Below are 22736 nucleotides of genomic sequence, written 5' to 3'. Positions count from 1 at the left end.
GTTATGGTCTGCGCAAAATTCTACCAGGTGGCTTCCCCTTTCATTTCTTAGCCCCAATCCATATTCACCTACTATGTTTCCTTCTCTCCCTTTTCCTACTGTTGAATTCCAGTCACCCATGACTATTAAATTTTCGTCTCCCTTCCCTACCTGCATAATTTCTTTTATCTCATCATACATTTCATCAATTTCTTCGTCATCTGCAGAGCTAGTTGCCATATAAACTTGTACTACTGTAGTAGGCATGGGCTTCGTGTCTATCTTGGCCACAATAATGCATTCACTATGCTGTTTGTAGTAGCTTACCTGCATCCCTTATTTTTTTTATTCATTATTAAACCTACTCCTGCATTACCCCTATTTGATTTTGTATTTATAACCCTGTATTCACCTGACCAAAAGTCTTGTTCCTCCTGCCACCGAACTTCACTAATTCCCACTATATCTAACTTTAACCTCTCCATTTCCCTTTTTAAATTTTCTAACCTGCCTGCCCGATTAAGGGATCTGACTTTCCACGCTCCGATCCCTAGAACGGCAGTTTTCTTTCTCCTGATAACAACGTCCTCTTGAGTAGTCCCCGCTCGGAGATCCGAATGGGGGACTATTTTACCTCCGGAATATTTTACCCAAGAGGATGCCATCATCGTTTAATCATACAGTAAAACTGCATGCCCTCGGGAAAAATTACGGCTGTGGTTTCCCCTTGCTTTCAGTCGTTCGCAGTACCAGAACAGCAAGGCCATTTTGGTTAGTGTTACAAGGCCAGATCAGTCAATCATCCAGACTGTTGCCCCTGCAGCTACTGAAAAGGCTGCTGCCCCTCTTCAGGAACCACACATTTGTCTGGCCTCTCAACAGACACCCCTCCATTGTGGTTGCACCTACAGTACGGCTATCTGTATCGTTGAGGCACGCAAGCCTCCCCACCAACGTCAAGGTCCATGGTTGATGGGGGGGGATGTTCTTCATTATATGTCATAATAAAATTGATAAACAATAGCTGATTTTGTTTTAGTTTAAATGTTTCTAAAACATTTGTACAATCTGTAATTTATTTACTCCAATGATACATTTGCTTTGGTCTTTGCCACGTTTTATATTTATATAGTTCATTTAACCAACATTTCTTAATAATGGTTTCTTTTATCAAACAAACACACATAAATAGGATATTTGTTACCACAAAGTTCTTCTAGGATGTAAGTACTTTTGTATTAAAGGAGACCACTCACTGACCACACACACACACACACACACACACACACACACAATGTCAGCATAAGCGTGTGTGCATGTTTTTTTTTTTTTTTTTTTTGCTCCGAAAGTTACCTAGGTTTCTTTCTTTCTTTTGTGTATGCCTATCAATCAACAACTTAACACTTCTGCTTTTCGGTGAGTGGTCTCCTTTATCCAAAAGTATTTAAAAAATATAAAATTTCCTACACCTAGGCAGGAAAAATAAGAAAGGTAGTTTCATGGAATGGGGAACAGGGACTTAGCAATGGAAACTTTACCAGGGGCACAGGATCACCTCGGTGTGGCTCTGTATGTCACAGATTTTTTATAAGTTTGTGGTTCAAAAAGAGAAAGTGGAAAGTGACTGACATGTATGTCATAGACACTACTTTGCAGGTTATAACTGTGCGTTGGACTGAGATACGAACCTGGGACCTTTTCCTTTTGTAAGCAAGTGCTCTTCCGAACCAACTATTCGAGTAGTACTCGTGACCCACTCTTGCAGCTGCACTTCAGCTAGTATGTCATATCCTACCTCTCAGACTTTTAAATTAGTGCACATACTTCACTGTAGAGTGAAAATTCGTCCTGGAAACAATCTCCTACGTGTGGCTAACTCCTGTCTTCATAGTGTTCTTTCTTCCGGGAGTGCTAGTCCTGCAAAATGTATAGGAGGGCTTGTGTGAAGCCTGGAAGGTAGAAAATGAGGCACTGGTGAAAGTCAAGCTGTGAGGATGGGTTGTGAGTTGTGCCCAGGTAGTTCTGTTAGTAGAGCACTTGACTGTGAAGTGCAAAGTTCCCTAGTTGAAGTCTCGGTCTGGCACATCATCTGCAGAGTGGCATTATCATTCTGGATGTGTAGCACTGTTTTGTCTGGTACTGTAATGATGGATAATTTTTTTCTGAGTAATAAAGATTTCTTTCCCAAGTATATTTCTTTGAGACGCATAACTACTTCCAGAATTGAAAAGCAGGTAATGGTTAAACTTTTTAGATTTTTTTTAAGAAAGGTTCACAAGAAATTTAGTCTCAGTAACAGCACTAATACTTTGGCTATCCAAATACAGGGTGGTCCATTGATCGTGACCAGGCCAAATATCTCACGAAAAAGCATCAAACGAAAAAACTACAAAGAATGAAACTTGTCTAGCTTGAAGGGGGAAATCAGAGGGTGCTACGGTTGGCCCGCTAGCTGGCGCTGCCATAGGTCAAATGGTTATCAACTGCATTTTTTAAAATAGGAACCCCCATTCTTATTAAATATTCGTGTGGTACGTAAAGAAATATGAATGTTTTAGTTGGACCTCTTTTTTTCACTTTGTGATAGATGATGCTGTAGTCACAAATGTGTAAGTACGTGGTATCACCTAACATTCAGAGTGGGCGGTATTTGCTTCGTGATACATTACCCGTGTTAAAATGGACTGTTTACCAATTGCGGAAAAGGTCGATATCGTGTTGATGTATGGCTATTGCGATCAAAATGCCCAATGGGCGTGTGCTATGTATGCTGCTCGGTATCCTGGATGACATGATCCAAGTGTCTGGACCATTCACCGGATAGTTACGTTATTTAAGGAAACAGGAAGTGTTCAGCCACATGTGAAACATCAACCACGACCTGCAACAAATGACGCCCAAGTAGGTGTTTTAGCTACCATCGCGGCTAATCTGCACATCTGTAGCAGACAAATTGCGCAAGAATCGGAATCTCAAAAATGTTGGTGTTGAGAATGCTACATCAACATCGATTGCACCCGTACCATACTTCTATGCATCAGGAATTGCATGGCGATGACTTTGAATGTCGTGTACAGTTGTGACACTGGGCACAAGAGAAATTATGGGACGATGACAGATTTTTTGCACTCGTTCTATTTAGTGACAAAGCGTCATTCACCAACAGCAGTAACGTAAACCAGCATAATATGCACTATTGGACAACGGAAAATCCACAATGGCTGTGACAAGTGGAACATCAGTGACCTTGGCAGGTTAATGTATGGTACGGCATTAAGGGAGGAAGGATAATTGGCCCCCATTTTATTGATGGCAATCTAAATGGTGCAATGTATGCTGATTTCCTATGTAATGTTCTACCAATGTTACAAGATGTTGCACTGCATGACAGAATGGCAATGTACTTCCAACATGATGGATGTCCAGCACACAGCTCACGTACGGTTGAAGCGGTATTCAATAGCATATTTCACGACAGGTGGATTGGTTGTCAAAGCACCATACCATGGCCCGCACATTCACCGGATCTGACATCCTCGGATTTCTTTCTGTGGGGAAAGTTGAAGGATATTTGCTGTTGTGATCCACCGACAACGCCAGACAACATGCGTCAGCGCATTGTCAATGCATGTGCAAACATTAGGGAAGGAAAACTATTCACTGTTGAGAGGAATACCATTACATGTACTGCCAAATGCATTGAGATTGATGGACATCATTTTGAGCATTTACTGCATTAACCCTCCGCTACCGGCGCGATTTTTTTACCTCCACTACACGCGCGTGGAATGTGAGTCCGCATTGCGTTTTATACCATTTTCATGAACAATTCTGACATTACAATTGGAAAATATAATATATTTGAGTCTGGATGGCATAAATAAAACAATGAATTCATAAACACAATGTATTTCAGCATCAGTAGTGTACATAAAATATTTTAACTCATAATTTACCTGTAAGCCAATAAGAACATTTATTGTACTCGCTGAAATTTACGTTCATTCTGTTTTTTCACTGTTTTTCCAAATGAATATTAACCAACACTTATCTTAAGTAAATTAGTTCAGAAACTTTTTCAGAAAACTATAGTTTACAGCTGCACCGCGAATTCGAGTAAATCACTCGTGGTGGTTGCCATTTTCACTGCACTCACTGCACAGATATGCACCGACATGTTCCAGGCATACAAATTTATTGCACACATTGCTGGAAAATCTCGTTGGTCTGTTTTTTTTCCTATCACAGAAGTTGCATCTTCCTCGAGCTGCTGTTTGTGGAGGTCTAGGAAGAGCTTCAGATATTGGTAATCCCAAAATTTCCTTGATACGATTCTTGATGTTCACCAGTGTACTTAGATGATTGACCTTCATTGTCATATGATCATGCAACAGTTCTTTGGCAAGAACTTTTAGATAGTCTTTTCTGGGAATTGTTGAATCCGAATTGCTCTTGTAAATTATGTATCCATTGATTCCAGCAATATTTATAAGAGAGGAAAAAATTATGAATGGCCATCTTCTGGTAATTATTGTCACAGAGTACGCACATTTCATCGCATCAACTTTATCCACACCACATTTAGTCTCGTTGTACAATGTTATTATTTCCGGCTTGCACTTTTCCGAATCACTGTCAATACTGTCATCATCATGTAAAGTAGACAGTACCAGAACAACCTTGTCTTTCTTAGGTTTATATGAAACCAGTGTCATATTCTTCCTAAATGCAAAAATGCTGGATTCCACAGGAAGATCTTTTGTTACTGTCATAAATGGAGGAATTTCACGTTTATTTTTTCAAATTGTTCTATCCATTGTCAACTTGTCATTTTCCAACAAGTCAGCCGCAAGGGGAATTGATGTGAACCAATTATCACATGTTACATTTCTGCCAGATTTGGATATGCATTTCACCATTCTTTTGACAATAGCATGAGGTGTGTTATCACAGAGATAAGGCCCATCCACTTGCTTTCCACAGTATATTTCTAAATGGCTGGTATAGAACATCCTTGCATCTGTAAGTGCAAACATTTTTATACCATATTTTGCCGGTTTTGATGGAATGTATTGTATAAATCCACATCTGCCCCTGAATGCATCCAGCATTTCATCTACTGTAACTAGTTCTGATAATCTATAATGTTTCTTGCAGTTTTCATTGAACTGATCTATCAAGAATCGGACAGCAGCTAATTTGTCTGTTTCCTTCCAATGAGCTCTGTTTCTGACATCAAATTTCAGACATGTCAGCAAGAAACAAAAATGGTTTATGCCCATTGAAAGTCTCAAGTGCTCCACTCCAGTACCATCTGCAGCCCAGAGATCTAGTAAATTTGTGTGTGATGTCCGTAGCACACCCGCCAAGAAAAGGAGTCCTAAAGAAGCTTTGATTTCTGTAATGTTAGTGTCTGAAGCATCTCTTTCTCTGGAATATTTAGAACAGATGGTAGCGATGTAAATATTAGTGCAGTGAACAATTTCTTCTAAAATGTCATCTGTGAAGAAAAGTTGTAAACAATCAATTGGACGCTTGGCATTTTTTGCTTTGCCTATGACTCCTGGTAAATGCTTGACAATATTATGTTGAGGTCTTCTTACTCTTCTGTTTTAGATTAGAGGTTGATGGCTCCATTGTATACTGAGTTTCCCAAAATACGAGTCAAATTTTTCGATAGAATCACTTTCGTCCAGCGACTGTTCACTATCTGAATAGTGATCACTTTCGAATATTGACTCCATATCACTACATTCTTCATTACCAAGCTCTTCGTCCAACCACTGCAAAACCTGATCATCATCCACCGTTCTCCTGAAAAAGAAAAAGTGTATAACTTATTTCACTAATCGGTGTTGGTCAATGAAAAGGCTCATAATTGTATGACAGTTTGGATAATAAATAAATAAAAAAAGTTTCTAAACGTGACTGTCTATGTTTTGTAATGTTATAAAGGAAGAAACCACGTTACCTGCAATACATCATAAAAGAACTGATGATAGAACCGTGCAACACGAATGCACACACGCGGACTGACACTCTGCACCTCACCAGACTGCTGCTTCTGGCAATAATGACTAACTTCAATTGCTGCCAATAATTTGTTATGGAAGGAGGGGAAGGTAGAAAAAGCCGCTAATGGAAATCTTGAATTTATAAGTGATTCTTGATGGAAAGATAAAACTGCACTCACAGTCCGCGGTGCGTGTAACGGAGGGTTAATGTGGTATTTACAGGTAATCACACTGTAACAGCATGCGTTCTCAGAAATGATAAGTTCACAAAGGTACATGTATCACACTGGAACAACCGAAATAAAATGTTCAAACATACCTACATTCTTTATTTTAATTTAAAAAACTACCTGTTACCAACTGTTCTTCTAAAATTGTGAGCCATATGTTTGTGACTATTACAGTGCCATCTATCACAAAGCAAAAAAAAGTGGTCCAGCTAAAACATTCATATTTCTTTATGTACTACTAAGACATTCATATTTCTTTATGTACTACACTTATATGTAATAAAAAATGGGGGTTCCTATTTAAAAAACGTAGTTGATATCCATTTGACCTATGGCAGTGCCATCTAGTAGGCCAACCATAGCGCCATCTGGTTTCCCCCTTTAAGCTAGACAAGTTTCGTTCTTTGTAGTTTTTTCGTTTGATGCTTATATCGTGAGATATTTGGCCCAGTCACGATCAATGGACCACCCTGTATATTACTGATTGTTCTGCATTTTTATTTTGATATGTACAGAAATTAATGAATGCTGTTTCTGGTAAACCATTGAAATACTAGTTTCATAACACCTTTTGCAAATGCAGTAATACCTTCTTCGTTATTCCCTTCAATCAATAGACAGATATTATCAAGAAACAGTATTGGCTCTGAATACCTAATGCACCATGAAAATCATTTATGTATATTGAAAAATGGACCTGAAATTGATCCCTGTGGAACACCATGACTTAGTGCACATGGTTATGAAAAGTGTACCTGGGTTTACTTACTTCGGGGTGTACTTTATTTCTGTTATGTAAGAGCAAATACAATAATTTAATTCACTCATTTGGCCCACCTCTTACACCATTTTGTTCAAGTTTTCTTAGGGGCACAGAATTATCAGTCACATTAAATGCTTTTGTTAGGTCTAAGAATAATCATGAGATTTTTGTGTTGGTCTGGACTGCATTTCAAACACAGTTTATCAGGCTGTTTCAGTTGCATGCTGTGACCTAAAGCTATGTTGACATCCAGAAATACCATTTTTTTCGAAGAATGTAGTCAGTTGTGAGAGGCTTGCTTTACCAATAATTTTTGAAAGCTCTGACTGTAGTGCAACAGGCATATACTTACCCATACAATGCTGACCACCTTTGTTGGTTGAAAATGTTCCAAAAATTTCTATTTTTCATTGATAATAGATGTATCACTATTTTTATGACTATAACAGTGTACAATGGACAGAATGGGATGTATAGGTATGGTTGGTGACTGCAATAAGTGTGCTCTATAGCTGGTACTGTAGTTTTCTGATGTTCACTTGTCCTTGTTAACACATACCTCATCAAGAAGAGTGGCACTAGTTTTTGTTATATGTGTTGGAGAACTAACCATCACAGACATATTTTAGCATTTACTATACCCAAGAAATTTTCTGTGTGAGGGCTCTGAGTCAGAAAATCAGTGTTAAAATCTCCTCAAAGTGTCACAGTTTTCCCAGGACTCTTCAGGTTACCTCGAGCAACGTCCAGTTGTTTGAAAACAACAACACTTACATTGATATCAAGAGATCTGTACGTACATAAAATAATTTTTTCTATCACTAGCTCAATAGCTGAGACTTCAAAATCTCTACTTCTGTGTCTACTTCCTTAATGTACATATACAGATAAATGCAACTGGGAAAGGTTTTTCTAACATCATTTGCATACAGAGGCTAAGCTCTTATAATCTAAATTTTGTTTTATGTAACTACAATTTCTTGATGTTCCTTGATGATTGTATTCTAGAAAAACAGTTTGCAAGATCAAAAGCTAATATTTTAAGTGATGAAAACACACATTATGTACCCAGTGTTCACAAAAACATACTGAAACATCCAGCGATTTCCTGCTAAGAAATCTGTTTATTTCATTAACTCTGTTAATAGTTGTACATTCTGATGTACTATCTATAGATTGTGTTTACAGCTTCATTCTACTTCACATTTTTTTATACAGCTTACTTCCCTAAAAAAATACTGTTCAATCTTCTAAGAAAAATTAGTTAGAATCTTTGTTTATGATCCACTTATCCAAAGTACGTTGAGTTAATTTGATGCTGTGCCTCTTGTAACTCAAGTTTACCAAATGACAGATTTTTCTCAACCAAGAATTGCTTACCACTGTAATTTAAATGAAGAGTTTGGCTGTTATACACAGATACGCTTTACATACATACATTCATGTATGGAAGTTCTTTGTGTGCTTGATTTATGTCATCGTTCACTCTTTCTATTAGTTTATTTATACTTTACCACAGAGGTAGCCGATATCTGCATGCTAGATTTACAAAGTTACATGTGTGTTACCTAATGCGAGTAAAACACAACAAGAACTGTGACAAATACATTACCCTCATGCCTGGCAATGTCATTTGCTGCCGCACAAATTATGACACAGTCTTTTGAGCCAATGTTTGTCCTCAAAGGCAAGTCACCCCATATATGATAAGACATTAGTGAATGAAAATAGGAAAAGTAAATAAATATTTTTTGAATTTTCATCAAAAAATTCTGCTATCTTTAATGCAAAGGTTGCAGAACTTAAACATTTAACATTTGTACAATAGACTTCCAGAACAGGTTCTCATCAATATAAGCGCCTAATAATACAGAATATTCTGTTTCACTTATTGATATACCCTCGTGCATTATTTCTGATATTGTGGTCAGGACTTGGACACTAGTGGACTGCACATGTTGTGCCTTATCTAAATAGTGACAGTACATTTGCAGAGAAACTCTTATTAATTTTCAAGAAAATATTACTTACATTTTCAGATGTTGAAGTTACTGCGTTCGGTTTGAGTAGATTAATACTACTAACAATCTATTATTAGTATACAGGGGTGGACAAAAATGTGGAAACAGCACGAGAGGTGCGTGCTTGAACTTAAAGGCAGGTGCTAGCCAAGCCTGCAGGTTGTACTGTTGTATTTGGCCACGAACCCCTAATAGCAGTGCCCCTAATAGCTTGCAAGTGTCAGTCACGGTCAGAAAAGTGTTCTGTGTAGTTGTGAGTGCATTGTGTCAGAGCTCAGTGCAGCTGAATGTTGGCGAATCGTTGTCGCTCGTACGGTCGGTGCTTCCACATCTGAGGTGGTCAAAGAGTTCGTCGTTTCGAGAAGCACCGTGTCAAAAATTTACACCACTTACAGGGAAAGCGGAAAAACCCCATCCGCTAAGTCCCGACACAGACAAAAGTATTTGCCACGTGATAGTGATGACAAGGACTCTGGTGAAAAATAAGAGGATAACAGCTGCAAAATACACTGCAGAACTGAATGTCACACCATCACTGACATGAAAGTAGCACCCGAAGCAGGGAGTTTCCGGGTGAGCTGGAACACTGTTTCCAATTTGTGGCCGAGTTTACACTCACCGAATGAAACTAGCGGGGGTTCGACGGTGACTCGGGCAGCTCTGTACCATGGTATTCCACGAACCCCGTGTGTACTCTGCGAGGTTGCATTTCTGCGGAGGATTAGGTGACCGTTTTGGCCAATCGTGTCCGTCCCGTGGTACAGTGTCTGTCGCGTAACGGTGATGCCGTGTTACAAGGTGACGGGTCCTCCGTTCGCACAGCTCACGTCATCTGGGACCAGTTTTGTGAGCACGAATACAAATTGTGGTATCTCCTGTGGCCTTTACAGTCAGTATTATTGACCCTTTGTGCTCTATTTTGGAGAAAAGCGTGCCTGATCACTATCTACTTCTGTTATTGTTACTTGAACCTGTGACTGTTTTGCAGGAAGAGTGGTACAAGATTTCTCCTGGGCCACACAAACTTATCAAAGGCACCTTCGGGGCTGGGCAGGAGGGTTTGCGAGCTCCAACGGAGTCGACGGCTGTGCCGGTGGTAGCGTAGCTATTGGTGGGGTCATGTGAGCTGGAGTGGTCTCGACAGATGAGCTGGACAAAGTATGTCCCACAACACGGGAAGAGGAGGGCTCATAAAGCACAGGTAAGCCAACCTTCCTAACCCTAAAAAAATCCCTGGCCTCCAGTGTGGGGCCAATAACCCCACACAGTGAAACTGTCATATTACAGAACCACAATGAAAAAGGACAAAAGATTTGGCAGTAGTAACTTGGAACATATGAACAATGTTGTACCTGGGAAAATGAAAGAAATAGCTGAAAACTTCATGAAGTTTAAGAACATTATTGTGGCATTACAAGAAGTGAGTTGGCAAGGGCAAGGACAGATAGATATGCCTCCGTATTCACTGCTGTACAGTAGATCAGAAAGAAGAACAGGATTTATAATAACAAAAGAGATTACAAAAAGGTCTTTTGGAATTTGAACATATAAATGAAAGAGTCAACATACTGAGATTAAAAGGGAAATTCAGGAATATAATAATAAGAAGAGCGTACACACAAACAGAGGAAGCAGAAGACAGGAAAAAGAACAGTTTTGTGCAGACTTTGAAAGTATGTGCAGTAAAGTAAAAAACTATGACCTACTGCTAGCTGCAGGAGACTCTAATGTACAGGTTGGGTGAAATGGATATGGAAGAGTATTGGGGAGACACATATTACATGAAGAAAGTAATGAGAGTGGAGGCATGTTTGGTGCTGGGAATAATTTACTTGTCCGAGTATGTGTTTTCCACACAAAGGAATACATCTTGGAATAGGGAAATGAAGTGTAAGTGGATTAGTTAGCCAAACAGATGATGTGTTAGTAAAAGCACAACATGCCACATCAGTCCGAGATATACAGAGCATCAGGAACCCAAACTGTGATTCAGACCACTATGCTGTAAAAGCTATAGTGAGAGAAAAGTTGACAGCAATACACAAAACGGGAATGGGAAAAAAAGGAAATTGGATATAGCGAAACTCAGTGATCCATAAATTGTAAAAGCATACCAAATAAAAATTAGGGATGTCCTAACAGCAAGCAAGGAAACAAAGGGAAAGCAAGAGAGACAGAATAGGATCCAGAAAATGGTGAAAGAGGCAGCATAAAAAACAATTGGGAAAAGAATGTTTCGATAATTAATATGAGAGTGAGAGAGTGCTCATAGGATACATAATAAAAAGAAAAAGGAATGGTTGAAAGCAAAAATTTCAAAAGAAAGAAGAACTAAAGAAACAGAATGAAACAGAAAAAATACTATCTAAGGAAGACAAGAAAAAAAATTTTCAATGAATGCAAGATGCATGTAAGAATATAAATGTTATGATAATCAGAGATAAACAAAAAACTATCACTGGGATGGGCAGAATACTTTGAAGATATGCTCAGTACCAAATCAGACCAGGTATCAGGGGATTTCTAGCAGGAAGAAATCACATAAGTAGGAGAATATGAAAGAGAAGAAGAAAAAAGACCAACATTGCAGGAGGTGGAGTTAGTGATATATAAATTGAAAAATGACTATGCATCTGGTGAAGATGGGATAGTGTCAGAACTTATAAAATTTGGTCATCCTCCACTATGTGAAATACAGGCACTAATAGATAACATATGAGAAAATGAAAACATGAATTATATTCCCTATACATAAGAAAGGAGAAAAGTAGGTTTGTGATAATTATAAAGACATACTTTTATTGAATACAGCCTACAAGATATTTTTTGGGGTGCTGAATGAAAGGATAAAGAAATACACTGAAAATATCCACAAAAATACCAATGTGGTTTGCGGCTGAATAGAGGCGATTTTTTGAGCAGTTCTTTGTTCTTAGACAAATAATGACGAAATTTTATGACATAGATCTCCACTTCCTGTTTGTTGATTTTAAATAAGCATTCAGTAGTGTTAACAGGTCAGCATTCTATAGCCTACTAAAAGAATGGGACATCTGTGACAAGTTAAGAAGGTTAGCTGAGTTAACAGTGGACACAAAGGCAAAAATAAAAGTGAACAACAAAATGATCAAGAGCTTTAACTTTACAGATGGAGTGAAATAGGCTGATGGCCTGTCTGCAGCCAACTTATCACTGCATAGTCTGATACAAAAAATAGACAAGAGAGGAATAATAATGATGAAATCCAGTCAGATACGTGCTAGATGGTGTTGCAATTGTGGAAAGAGATGTAAACACTCTTAGACAAATGTATAAAATAATGGCACTAGAGGGAGCAAAAATTGGACTTTGTGATATTCGCTATTTTTGACTACATTAAAACAGCAAATACGAGTAGTTAATACTTTCAGCCAGAACGCAGATACTTGTTTGTAAATAATGATTAATGTATAATGAGGCGTCGCATGGCGACGGTGGAATTTTCTAAATAATGTAATTCGTCGTCTTTGGGCGGCAAACAGAAAAATACGGATAGAGATGCGATCCTTCACTATTTTGTTCGCTGGAGAACAAATGAAGCCTTGAGCGCTAAAAAGACTTGTACTGCTTTTCTCAAGTAAGACGGACGCAGATTTGTGGCAGTCTGATCTAATTTTTACTAAATGTATAAAAACGTGTTATGTCTAAGTTTGAGTGAAGTGTAAAGAACTGTTATAACTTACCGTGACGACGCATGAGCGACTCAAAGAAGACAATGGCCATATAAAAGAGCGCTCAATGGACATGATACGGACATAAAAATCTACCGTCATCGTAGTACTAAGCTTAAGGTACGATATATGTTTTAGTTTATAATAAATATTTGTTCTGGGAATACTGAATCATTTAGCAGTGCTCGTTCCTATCATCTCCTCAGTATTATTTTCATTTTAATTATGCATTTTGCTAATATTACAGACACCAAGATCAGCAGTCCAATGTGCGTGTTACATTGATAAAAAGAAAACTGTTTTATCGTCTTCTTGCATCAGCTTTAATATTGAATTTCCCTTTTGTGTGATGTTACAGTTGTTTTTGCGCCCTTAAGAACTTTCTGGTCCCTTAGGAAATTGTTTTGTCATAACAATAACTTCACAACCGGGTATGATCGTATCTACGATCATGAAGTAATTAGAAAGACGATAATGCGATTTCTTAATCAATAGCACGCTAGTTGTGACTGCCTCAAGCCACGCGAAACTGCAAGTAAAAAAACTATTCACATCTCATAATGCAATATTTTATAACAATGGTCAATCCATGATTCTTACGCCAATTGTGATTGATAAAACAGTAAGCTAAATCTCAATTTCCAACTTTCCATTGAATAACAACATCACTTTTATTTTGTAACATCACAACTTACAGTAAATGAAATCAAGACCAAATACATGGTAATGTCCAATTCTAAGGCCTGAAAAATACCACATGACCTGGAGGTCTGTAATGAATGTCTTACAGGTGTCAGCTCCTTCCATTCTTTGGATGTCCTCTTAACCAGCAATAATAATATGAGGCAATGTATTGCAGACAGGATACAAGCAGGAAACAGAACCTGTTATGCAAACTTACAGGTATTCAAGAATTCTCTACTTACAAGATCAACCATGTTATGAGTATACTATTCCCTTGTGTGACCACTTGTTACATGTGGGTCAGAAATGTGGACAACGACAGAAGCAGATATGAACAATGTAAGGGCATTTGAAACGAAAACTCTGTAAAAAATTTATGGACCCATGAGAATAGCAGAGTGTTGGAGAGTATTACCTTTATTACCAGTTTTTTGTCATGCACCAGCTGTGGCTGGACAGACAGCATCACAACTGCGAAATACAAGAGCTTCTGCAAGTGAAATATATAATGAAATTTGTTAAATTTCCAAGAACACACTGATTAGGACAAATGGAAAGGATGACAGATGACAGGATGCCCAAACAAATAATGAAAGGCAGATTGTATTCCCCCAGCAAGAAGGGTCGACCAAGAATTAGGTGGCTGGACGATGTGTTGGCTGACCTTAACTTGCTGGAGATCTGAAAATGGAAAAGAAAAGCTGAGAACAGAGATGTGTGGAGGAAGGTTGTTGAGGAGGTGGAGGCCTATTGTGGGCTGTAGTGCTGAAGAAGAAGAAGAAGAAGAAGAAGAAGAAGAAGAAGAATAGCATAAGGTTCCCTCAAAAACCGTACAGAACCTGTTTTGAATGCCAACGGTTTTCCTACACTGTATTAGGCACGGTAATGTGTTGCATTTTTGGTGTTTCTGTATTTTAGTCCACCCCCAGTGTATAAAGTAATCTAGAAGTACTTACCATAAATGCCAGTTTAAGTGCATTAGCACTAGTCATAATTTGTTGTCAGTATATATTACCAAAGTAGCCAGCAGTGGCTGATCCTGTATAACTTGAGTTATTCCACATCCCTGGAGGCTCTCCTCATGCCATACTATGTGTAAATGACTGACTGGACAATGCAAACTTCTGCAGATAAATGGTCGAACTGCCAGTTTGCTGCTGATAAATTTGGTCTTGTTTACTGCTTGAGTAACATTTGTAAGAGAAAGGATTGCAAATTTTCACAACCAACATTTGGCAGGTCCATTAAAAGTGCTTTAAAGGACATTCAACAAGTGGCAGCACACACCAGGCAAGAGATATGCTGCTACATGGTGTGGTCTGGCCAGGCCAGGAGCACTATGAGTCTAGTGAAGCACATGGAGCCACTGTGATGGACAGTTTCTTTGTGGTAGCGGATGATACAGCAGCAAAACTGAACATTAGTCACAGATCAGAACTTCACATTACTCACAGTACACTTGGATTTCACAAAGTATCTGTGAGGTGGGTGCCACGAAATCACACTCCATAGCTGACCGAACAAGGCATTGACATCTGCAAAGAACTGTGGTGGGGTTTCGAAGAACGGGCGAGGGACGGCACCGACCCTCGTCGTCAAAAACCGAGCAGGTCCAGGTGCAGCTACGTACAGGGAAGGTTACTTTATTACTGGGTCAGTATTGTTTGCCAACCGTGGCCAGATAGAATGTGCCAAAAATTACAAAACTGATATGTACAAATAATATGCAACAATACAAAAAAATTAGCAGATTAAGCATTTTACTGTATATACATTTAATCTGCTATTGACATTTGAGTTCTCTGAAAGATACACTAGTTTTGGAGAAAGTACAGTAAATCCATTCACTTTCTTCACAGTAAAAAAATTCCTGGGTGGAGTAGAGTGGACTTAGTTTCAGGTCTCTTGAAATTTTACTCTTGAGCATCACCAGTGGCAGCACCTACACATCCATTTGTAATGATCCAAACATTCTCAGTGCAGTGCTTAGAAAGCTGTCTCTTGTTTTTGACAGTCAATGGGTTGGTACATTTACACCCTTTTTGTTGTAGGTGTTGTGTTCAGGTATGTCATGTCTCCTGCTGAAGGAATGTAGGTGTTCCTTAATGTGAAGGAGGCACAAAAATACGTAATGACAATAAACAGTCATTACTCTCAGTTTTCTGAATAATGGCCTGCAGTGCCCCTGTCACCTGCTCAATACTACGATCCTTACTGCCATACTGCTTTTTTAGTGATACATTCTTGCAACTAGTAGAGTGACTCCACTCCATATTATCAGGCCATAGCCAATATGGCTGCAAAAAACGAATAATATACTGTTAAGAGATACTGATAAGGTATCACTCAGGAGGTATATGACTCATGACAGCATGTAGTGTGGTCTTGCCAAGTGAGTTTGCTGTCCGCCATGAACCCCAGAACTTTCACAACTCATACACTGATTGGGTATCTTTGGTTGCTGAGGGTACATATTAGTTTTTGCATTTTTTTTCTTCACTGATATTTGTTTGTTTCTCACATCAGACAAGGGATCCGCTTCTTCTTCAACCTTGCTGGCATTGATGACTTTTGAGTACAAAGTTGTATCATCTGCTAATTGCAAGAACTATCCATGAGAGCTTTAGTCATTTGCAAAAACTTGGAACAGGAGGCGGCCCATTACTGATCCCTGTGGCATGTTGTATTCCAATTTCTATTCACATGACAGTACTCCTTGGACTGATACAATCTGTTTTCCAGATAAGGTCTGAGGGTTGCCAGAATAGTGCCTCCAACTCCATACTGACAGAGCTCATGTAGAAGGACCTTGTAAGGAATGCTGTCAAATGCCTTCCTAAGCTCACAAAGTGTCACTGCTACAAATTCTTTTTCTTCAAAACTGTGCTTTTATCCTAATAACCAGAACTAGTGCTGCCATTGTTGTAGATCTGGCTTTCCCAAAACTGTGCTGTGCATCTGAGAAGAGTCCATTAATTTCAAATAAATTTGAGAGTTGGTCTTTCATTTAGTCTCAATGACTTTAACAAAGACTGGAATGATTGACATTGATTGAAGCTTGCTTCTATGCCTGGATCACCCATTTTATAATCGAAGACTGTCCTTGCAAGTTTCAGAAAGTCCGGAAATACTTCAGCAGGGAGGCACTTATTAATTACCATAGTTAATGGTTCAGCAATATCATGAATAATTTTCTTGAGGATATTAGTGGATATCTCACATATATTCTGACTCTTAGACGGCTGACTTCCTTTTGGGATGCAAAAGACATTGCCTTGGCACACTACAAACCTATGGAAAACATTGTCACGAGTGCATTATAAAGCAATTTGTTGAAAAGTACTGCCTTCGTTTTGCAGTCATATCGAATTGATGTAGCCGTATGATTGTGGATTTCACATAACACTGCTTGACCCTACGCTGCCTGTGTAACAGCTGCAGCCATCACCAAACTTAACTTTGGTTCTCCTCCGCACCCACAACACTCGACAGGCGTTGCACACGGTGATTAACACGAGTAAAAAAATATTTAATGTTTCATTTGACTCGCCCTTATACGTAATACACACAAAAATACTTGCCACTAGTTTGTCTTATTCTGTAGTGCACATCAGTCTGTTGCCATTACCTTTATTTCATAGTTGTATTCATTTGGTTAACCATCACTCACAACCAGATTTACACCTTCCAGCTTTACATTCCCAGCACCACCATCAGTCAGTCCCCACAACCGAGGTTTTTGGTGAGGTCACAGCCACAGTCCAATGTGGTATTGTGATGCAAATGGAACTTCCCAATATTTAATGCATTTTGTTCCATGTCGTGGAGAGAAATTTTTGAGCCATTCTTATTCACTGTAGCAAATGTGACTCGAATTGTCTATCTTGATATCTTACAGCTGTGGGTCTTCTCTTGACAGTAACACAAACTGGAGAATTTTACAAGCAATCAAGTTGTATAATTCCATACTGTTACACTACACCCCATATGTCGTTAAGTGAATGACATTATTTCCCACAGCTAGAGGGGACAGAGTGACTCAGCTCTTTTGTCACTGTTTTCATAAAATCTGATGTGTCATTCCAGCCTGAGGATTTTTGGAGATACTTATGTGGGTATGCGTGTGCGTGCCTCCATCACTAGCTGACCTTCCTGCCCTTAGGGAAACTATTGAGACATTTGCTGCACCATTTACTGTCACACACACTGATGAATGTCTGGAAATAACTGTCATATATCAACTGGCAAATGGTCTTTATATTGAACAGTTGTAGAACAAAGGTTTTATTTGTTTTTTCATTTTTTGTATTTTTTACAAACATGAATCCGAGCTAATAACTATTATATAGTTTTAAAATCACAATTCTATATCTGAAAACCTGGTTTGATATATGTATTAGTTGATCACATGCAAAATCCAATGTACTTTAAAACCTATCACTATTCCTGATGACAGAAACCATTCTGCAACAGCAGTCAAACAAATACCACGTACGACAGACAACACTCGATACGCATTGTCCTCTGTCACACTCTGTAACTGGGAAATCGAGTATCGCGATCTTCGGTCGAGTCTCTGCCACGTCGATTAACTGCAGTGAGTTAAAGCTGAATGGCAGATGGGGAACTAACTGTGCCATTTTCTGGCAGAAATTGCTGATGCAGCAGAGGAAGAAGACTAGTTTCTTTAAAAGGAAATTAAATATTGCAGCCTACACAATTCCAGCAGATGACTTACCCCAAGAATCTAACAGGTAAAGCAAAAAAGATATGCAACAGTATCCTTCAGTATCAGTTTTAACACAGGGATCAAATAAATGCACCAGGATTAATGTACTGAAAAGCATCTAGGTTTCCTTCATTCTATTCCCATCAAAATGTGCAGTTACTACATGGAAAATGAAGCAAAAGGTATTTCTTGTTCCTTTCTTTCTACCGTGTAATAATTCTTATGTATTCAGGTGAATTATAAAAGTGTAGTAGTAAATTATGTGTCTATAGATACAACTCAAAGATGAGTGTACAGAGTTACTATCACCTACATCTTGTCCAAGTCTCGAATGTAAATGGTGTAATGCAGCCTCAGTTGTTCTAATAGTGCTCCTTGTACGGGTATTCTGGATGTCTCATTCGGCTGAAACACAGGTAACGGTCAATCGATAATGATGCATTTACGAATCTGACAGTCTATTCAGAGTGAAGAAAAATACTTACTCTGGATCGGCAACAGTGCCAAACATCCGTCCCTTCGGGCCCCTGTCGAGCGCGTCCAGTTTCTCCATATCCTCCGGTGTCAGCTCAAAATCGAACACCTGAAAGTTTTATATTATCTGAAATATGACTGAGAAGCACAGATGATGAAAGGAGCCACCTGTTGTAGAAAACTGGGAACAATTTTAGCAACAGGTACACCGGAAGCAAAGTGGTCGAGGCACAGGACTCGTGCCAAGCAGTGGTGAGTTCAGATTTCTGTTAATTACCCTAGTTTAATTCTGGGCGAGGTCTCTTCGAAAATCCTCATTCAGTCTGAGCGAGTGTGCTACCTGTAATGGCCGGGAGATGGACAGGACAGTGAGTACCTGTAATTCCTTTCAGTCTCTCACTTGAGAGGAGGAGAGAAAAATGGAGAACAATATCGAAAAGTGGGAAGGAAACGACAAACACTGAATGTAGTCCCTTGGTCTTCAATTGGGTTTTGCCTACACTCTCATTTGCCAGAGTGCAAGTAACAACTGAATGAGGCCTCCTGTAGCCATCAATGAGGATTCTGGGTGACACAGCATCCTGACATACAAATAAACTACAACCAACTTCATTGTATCTGTCTGTATGATTTTTGACTGTCAAACATAATAGTTAATGTAACATTTGGTAATGTAATTGACAACCTCAAAACTGGTCATTTCGACTAATAAAAAAGAACGAACTGTGGTGTGAGAGAATCATTCATTGTCTTCCTGTATTATTTCAGCCATAGACTCACACAAACATCAACTAAGATGAACAAAACCTTCCAAACCAGTTCCCTCTGAACCATTAGATATCAGGAATGCATCTGATTTGAGAGACTATTTTTCAGATCTGCTCAAAGCTACTTTAGAGACACATACATTAAGATGGCACTTGTAACAGCATACATTTTGCCAAAGGACAGTATTAAAAGTACAACTGTGAGATTTGTTGTTGTAGCCTTCAGTCCAAAGACTGGTTTGATGCCTCCCTTCACTCTGCTCTATCTGCGCAAGCCTCTTCATCTCCAAATAATTTGATGCAACCTATATCCACTTGAGTCTGCTTACTGTATTCACCTCTCAGTCTCGCTCTACAGTTTTACCTACACATGCTTCACACCATGGGCATCCACAGAAATTCATCAGAGCAAAAGTTCAGTTTTTGATAGGACTGATGAATTGTGCTTGAGATCATGCCATGCACCAAGAAATAAAAGTGACAGGAAGTACACAAACTTATTGGATATTGTCCCCTTAATCTGCGGTTTAGGTTCTGACAGCCTGGGCTCAAAATGTAAACACGATCTCCCACCTTCGAGCCATTCCGTGGTTTGGCAAATGGGTCCAATATTGTACCAGTTGTGCATGATTTATGGAATGTAAGTACGTGTGTAAGATCCAGCTGGTTTAATTTTATGAAATATTTGATAATTAATTACAACTTTGTGTAATAATTGTGTTAGAAACACCATAAAATGTTTATTATCAATCAGTACAGTATACTATAAATCTATATCGTTTATGTACGATTTCTGAATACATTCACAATTCACATAATTAGCACTTTTACAAAACACAAATCAATAATCCTCAATGGTGTGATATTGTTTGAAACATACAGCCACATGTAATGAAACTTCATATCTCTTGCACTCCCACATTGTTTCACTATCTTTTTTTATTTTTTGTGCAAATTTTGTGGAGACTCAGTAGCCTCAATTTTGAAGCTGTTGGTTCAATATATTTAGGATAATGGGTGAATTGTGTTTTATTTATCTCATGACGTACATTTGCAATCCAATTGGTTTGCATACAGAAGACGTGCCAAAAATTTATAATACAGGGTGTTTATAAATGGATATTGGGGTTTTAACACTTTATAATATTTATTATATTAAACTAACAATTATAAATGAAATGTCAAATGAAAGAGCAACTCAAACAGTTTTACCAAGAACTTTATAAATGTTCAATGTGAGCACCATTTGTCACATGGCACACATCAAGTCTATAGCTGAGTTCTTCCCAAATGTTGATAAGTGTGTCTTCAGTGATTGTAGCAACAGTTACTTCAATCTGGTTTCTTAATTCAGGGAGGTCTGCTGGTAGCGGAGGCAGTACACACGATCCTCGGTGAAGCACCGAAGAAAAAATCACACGGTGTTAGGTCGGGTGATTGTGGAGGCCGTGCAAAGCGAGCCATGTCATTGGGCCCCTTACGGCCTCTCCAGCGCTCGGGTAGAGTGAAGTTCAACCAATCATGTACTTCGCTATGCCAGTGAACATTTATAAGGCTCTTGGTAAAACTGTTTGAGTTGCTCTTTCTTTTGGCATATCATTTATAACTGTAAGTTTAATGTAATAAATATTATAAAGCGTTAAAACCCTGATATTCATTTATAAACACCCTGTACAGCTACAATGATTTTTACATCGATAAATAATAGCACTACAGTAAATAATAACACTATAAGGATATTTCTTGGAATATGTAACACATTGCATCCAGCTCAAATTTCCAGTTTGCCCTGTATGAATTTATACACTGTGTAATAACATTTCATTCATTGTCAGTACTTCATATAGCTTTCTTTTAAGTGGATCTAAATTCAGCTGCATCAACTTGTTCCCTTTCAATTTATTACAAATTTTCATTTGCATGTATTGAGGTCCCTGGGCATACAGTCTGAGGCGGTGGGTGAGGAGCATAAAATTTTCATTGTTTCTGTGTTACGTGTGTGGACAAAATGGTTCCCCTCAAATAATTCATGCTGATGTACAAAAATATAATAATCTTATCTATGTATATGGATGGCAGAGTTAATAGTTTAAGTTTTCTAAATAATGGATGACACGGCTCTTTGGGCGCAGTGTTATGCTTGCTGTCTCTCTAGAAAATCTCTGTTCAATACTAGTCCTCATTCTTTAAAATCTGGTTTTGATATATTCTTAATTAATGATTCAGCTATTAGTCCCAGAACATATTATCAAATATTATATTAAGTACATCTAGTTCTCTTTTATTTACTCCTACCTGACATAAGGTTGCCTTTTCTTATGCCAGAAGTCATTGTATGGTTACAGATTTTTGAACTGGTTTGTATTCCTTTCCAGATTCAAGGCTCTGATAGTCGATCTTAATCAGCAGTGTCATCCTCAATAACTAATCGCCCACAGTCTTGTCGTACAGGGTGTGTGATGTCACCACCGCCGCTGTCAGCAACACAAGTATCGACATAATGCTCACTGTTCTCGTCGTGACATTTACATTATGAAAACATCTTGTGAAGATACATTCCTAATATTAAAGAAATATATTTCAGCACGCAAATGTGACTGAGAATAACGTGTAACTAAGTGAGATACAAAGATATAATAATAATTTCACTAGCATGACCTGTGCTGTGTGTGGTGGGCGACATCGCAAGTCACGACTATCAAACTGCACGCCAGGCACATTAAGTTTACATTTCGCCTGACTGACATACCAGGGGCCAGGCTCATAATAACCACCTTTTACCTGAATACTGAACTATGAGTCTCACATGTGGTTGTAGGTTAAGGGGTCAAGCAATTAAGTGATCTAGTTAGTATTTTATTGGTAGATTCATTTTTTTATGTTACTAATATGAATGTGGATGTAGGAAATGCCAGAAACAACTTTCAGATTGGTTGGTAGAAACCCATCAAGGACTCAACCAAATTAGCCTTTGCCTCCTCGGTTTGCCACATTATTCTGTAGACATCACAACTGGACCACAGAACTTATAATTCTGTGGCCAGATGTTGCACATGGTTGCACTCCACATAGCTTCAGAAGTGTGTAGTAAAAACGTAGGTCCAATTACCCCTTTTACCTCAATTTTTCACCATTTTTTCCTCATGTTGAGTGCAAAAATTTTATTTTTTCTGTATTTGGGCCTGCAGATGAAGTACATAAGAGCGTGAATGTGTTGTTCTTATTGTACACCGTAGCTCTATTGTGAAACACTCAGTGAAGTCTCAGCAAGCTTCAACAGGGCAAGCACAAACTTACTGTTGAGACTGTGTGTGGAAGCAAAAGAGCTGTTCTTGAAGGAGTTGAGAACACAGATATAATCCAGC

General features: G+C 38.6%; 1 protein-coding gene across 2 annotated transcripts in view; it reads right to left on the bottom strand.

Moving 5' to 3' along the window:
- Positions 1-5559: 5559 nt before the first annotated feature.
- The window catches only part of LOC124552473 (1,5-anhydro-D-fructose reductase-like), a 38888-nt gene continuing 21711 nt past the window's right edge, over positions 5560-22736 (bottom strand). The window contains exons 6-7 of one of the 2 annotated variants that reach the window (XM_047126754.1): positions 18616-18713; positions 5560-5793 (exon numbers count right to left, since the gene is read on the bottom strand). In XM_047126754.1, coding sequence (XP_046982710.1) covers positions 5592-5793; positions 18616-18713 — 300 coding nt within the window. In that variant the 3' untranslated portion in view covers positions 5560-5591. Of the gene's footprint in view, positions 5794-17789; positions 18536-18615; positions 18714-22736 lie in introns of those variants that run through there. The other variant, XM_047126755.1, reaches the window with a different exon arrangement.

The sequence above is a fragment of the Schistocerca americana genome, chromosome 10 (assembly GCF_021461395.2).
Source record: "Schistocerca americana isolate TAMUIC-IGC-003095 chromosome 10, iqSchAmer2.1, whole genome shotgun sequence".
NCBI lineage: Eukaryota > Metazoa > Arthropoda > Insecta > Orthoptera > Acrididae > Schistocerca > Schistocerca americana.
The sequence above is the reverse complement of the archived record's forward strand: the minus strand, read 5'-3'. Positions and strand labels throughout refer to the sequence as shown.